Source organism: Diaphorina citri, unplaced genomic scaffold, assembly GCF_000475195.1.
Source record: "Diaphorina citri unplaced genomic scaffold, Diaci psyllid genome assembly version 1.1 scaffold2218, whole genome shotgun sequence".
In the NCBI taxonomy this organism is placed as follows: Eukaryota; Metazoa; Arthropoda; class Insecta; order Hemiptera; family Psyllidae; genus Diaphorina; species Diaphorina citri.
In genome coordinates this window covers 34316-37719 of record NW_007379643.1, presented here as the reverse complement: position 1 = coordinate 37719, position 3404 = coordinate 34316, and the positions used below count along the sequence as shown (strand labels likewise).

The 3404-nt window shown below is 41.5% G+C and overlaps 1 protein-coding gene across 1 annotated transcript in view; it reads right to left on the bottom strand.

Annotated features, from left to right (window-relative positions):
• Positions 1-447: 447 nt before the first annotated feature.
• Positions 448-3404, bottom strand: part of LOC103518504 (uncharacterized protein K02A2.6-like) — a 17225-nt gene continuing 14268 nt past the window's right edge. The window contains exon 3 of the mRNA XM_008483572.3: positions 448-1728. Coding sequence (XP_008481794.1) covers positions 557-1728 — 1172 coding nt within the window. The 3' untranslated portion in view covers positions 448-556. The remainder of the gene's footprint in view (positions 1729-3404) is intronic.

The following is a 3404-nucleotide window of genomic DNA, read 5'->3' as shown; positions in this document are numbered from 1 at the left end:
TGTATTTGTTGTTTAGTGATTGGTAGTTATTATTATGTTATGATATGTTATTTTATATGATTGATAAGAAATTAGATGGGTCCGATGGAGAGAGAAAGTAGGCATGAATAAGTACAGTTGATAAAAGTTAAGGAAGAAGTTCTCGTGGCAATTTAGATTAAAATGCGTATGTCGTGATTTTATAATAGAAGCTTAACCCATCCTTTAGAGCTGTCTAGCCCCTACACCTAAGCCTCGGATTGGGCTTTTTGTGTATGGAGTTAAGCTGTAGAAGGGCGAGGTAAACCTAGACTCCTAGACCTCTGACAAATGTAGTGTGCCTGAAGGCATGTGTTCTAATCCACTCAACCCCATTGTTATCATGGGTGATAGATATATGATAGATCTATGGGGTATAGGGTGTTAAATGTTTCGTGGGTTTAAGATCGCAAGAGAAAAACTTCTGTGCTGTGTGGTCCAGTGCAAAAATTAAACTGACTTTATTAGTTCCCAAAACTCATTGACCACAAAAATCCGGAACCCAGCTGGCGAGTTAGCCACTATTAAACATCCCCCCTCAAAAGCTTGGAGAATACCGGTCCGGAGCACGTAATGGTCTGCCATAACGACTTGTGCGAGGAAGATTCGGCTCCTGACTTGTGGAACTTGAATAACCAGTTTTGGACATTTCAGAGGTGTCATTTTCCAAAGTTTCTTCTTCAATGTCAGATGTTTCATCAATTTTCGAACCTTCATATTCCAACACCTCTTCATGACGATCCTGTCCACTTTGTGTAGGAGATGATCGCCAAAACAGTGAATTTCTAAAAACACGAGAACGAATTGGATTTGAACAGTTTCCATCGCTTTTCTGGACATTCGGCAAGGGCTTCAAGGAGTATCTGTTTCTTCTCAATACTCGAGGACCAACTCTTATCCAATAAGAGCGTACCCCTGCTGTTCCTTCAACAATTCCATTTCGTTTGAGATCCGTGATCCAAACCTTGTCACCAATGTTGAGTTTTGGAAGCTCTCGAACACCATGTCGTCGATCATAGTTCTCTTTGTACTTGGACTTTCTCTGTTGATCTCTGATTCGAAATGAAGCATCATCATGACTATTGTGTTTCAAGTTCATTCCATGTGTAGGGAGAACATCTCTTAGTCTTCTCCCGAACATCAATTCAGCCGGGCTTTTGTGTAAGCCTGGAATTGGAGTATTCCTGTAGCATAGCATAGCTAGACTGGAGTCTTCCGTTTCATTTTTGTTCATTAATGTTTTTGCGATTTTGACACAAGCCTCTGCTGCACCATTACCTTGATGATGATAAGGGCTTGAAACATTAACGTGAATAGAATATTGGTCAGAGAATTTTCTAAACTCTGGAGTTAGGAACTGAGCGGCAGAGTCAGCGCGTAATACTTCTGGAATTCCATAACGTGAAAAACAAGCTTTCAGCTTGTTGATAATTTCATTTGAAGTACAATTGTTCAGAGGAGCTAATTCGAAATACCGGGAATACAAATCAGAAGCCACCAAGTACCATCGATTATTCTGTTTAAACAAATCACAGGAAACAATTTGCCAAGGTCGGTCAGGAAGTTCTGTTGGCAACAAAGGTTCATGTGGATTGTTAGCAAATCGAACACAAACAGGACAGTTTTTAATAAAGTCTTCTATATCTCGCAACATATTTGGCCACCACACTGCATTTTGAGCTCGCAATTTGGCTTTGTTCATACCTAAATGTCCTTTGTGGCATTTAGGTTCACGAACGTGAAGGATTAGACGGTCTGAGGTTTTCGAAACCATTCTTTAACAATGTAGAAGGCAGGACAGTTACATGTGCACCACTAATAAGTCCCAGTTCTTGATCAATTCTCGGTAATGGATGAGTCTGACGTTTGATATTGTCATTTAATCTTGTTAGATCTACACAAATACGCACCGTATTGTTCTTCTTCGGGACCACCACCATGGGAGAACACCAATCAGTCGCATAATCAACTGGTTCAATAACACCTTCCGCTACCATGCGGTTGAGTTCAGATTCAATTTGAGGTCGTAAAGGAATTGAAATTGTTCGTGGAGTAGTGATTGCATATGGTTTTGCATCGTCATTGAGCTCAATCTTGTATTCACCATCAATGGAGCCCAATTTGTCAAAACTGTCAGCATAGAGTTTTTTCCATGGAATTTGTTTTGAAAAGCCAATTTCATGTATTCTCTGGAACAATCCCAATGTACGAATAGCTGGTTTGCCAAGCAAGGCTCGAGATAGCCCAGAAATGAAATATACCGTTTGAGTATGAATTTGATTATCATATTCCAGAGTAACTTCTTTGCAACCAACAACATTGAGTTTCGTGTGACCAGCAGCAAAGAGAGGTTGATTAGACGGTCTGAGGTTTTCGAAACCTTTCTTTAACAATGTAGAAGGCAGGACAGTTACATCTGCGCCACTATCAATCTGAAAGTTGACATCAACTCCGTTGACTTTGATTGTTATTTCCCATTCATCATAATTATCTTTTGGGATTGGGACATCGACTTGTAATACAGAGTTATCTTCCGTACGTTCAGAATTGTTGTTAACAATTTTGACCATTTTCTGTTTACATACAACTTTAAAATGGCCAGGTTTCCCGCAGTTCAAACATTTTGCATTCTTAGCTGGACAATCTGCACGTGTGTGGGAAACATTATAGCCACACCAATAACATGACTCGTGTCTGGAACGAGAAAATCGATTAGTACGGGAATGTCCGGGATTTCTATTGGTTTGTCGGTCGAACCTCACTTGATCAATGGAGGGTTCTTCCACAGCTTGATTTGGACGAAACAACGTTTCTTGTTGTCGTTTGACCGTTTCGTATTGTTTCACTTTGGTCGTCGCAGTCGCCAACGTCAAATCACCATCAAGCTGTAACATCTCACTCAATTCACGGTCGAGGACACCGATGACGATTTGGTCTCTTATCAATTCATCACGAAGTGGACCGTAATTGCATCGTTGACTCAGCTTATGAAGATCCGTTATGAAAGTTTCAACTGCTTCTCCTACTTGTTGGGTTCTTCGGTTGAAAACCGCTCGCTCATAGATCACGTTCGCTTTCGGTACGAAGTAACTTTTGAACCGGTCAACCACAGTGGCGTAGATTTTGGCATCGTCAGGTGATAGCCCAAAAGAATCGAAAATATCCTCAGCTTGAGGTCCCATCGAGTAGAGGAGAGCGCACACTTGCTCCTCCGGGCTTTTTGTGAGGAGGCCCGATAACACTCGGTAACGCTCGAAGCGAGTGAGCCATTTCGGGAAGTCGGACGAAAAATCGTACGCCTCGATTGGCGTAACATGCATATTGTTCGGCATCGGAAAAGTTAGACAGATCCCACCGCTGCCACCATGTTTCGTGGGTTTAAGATC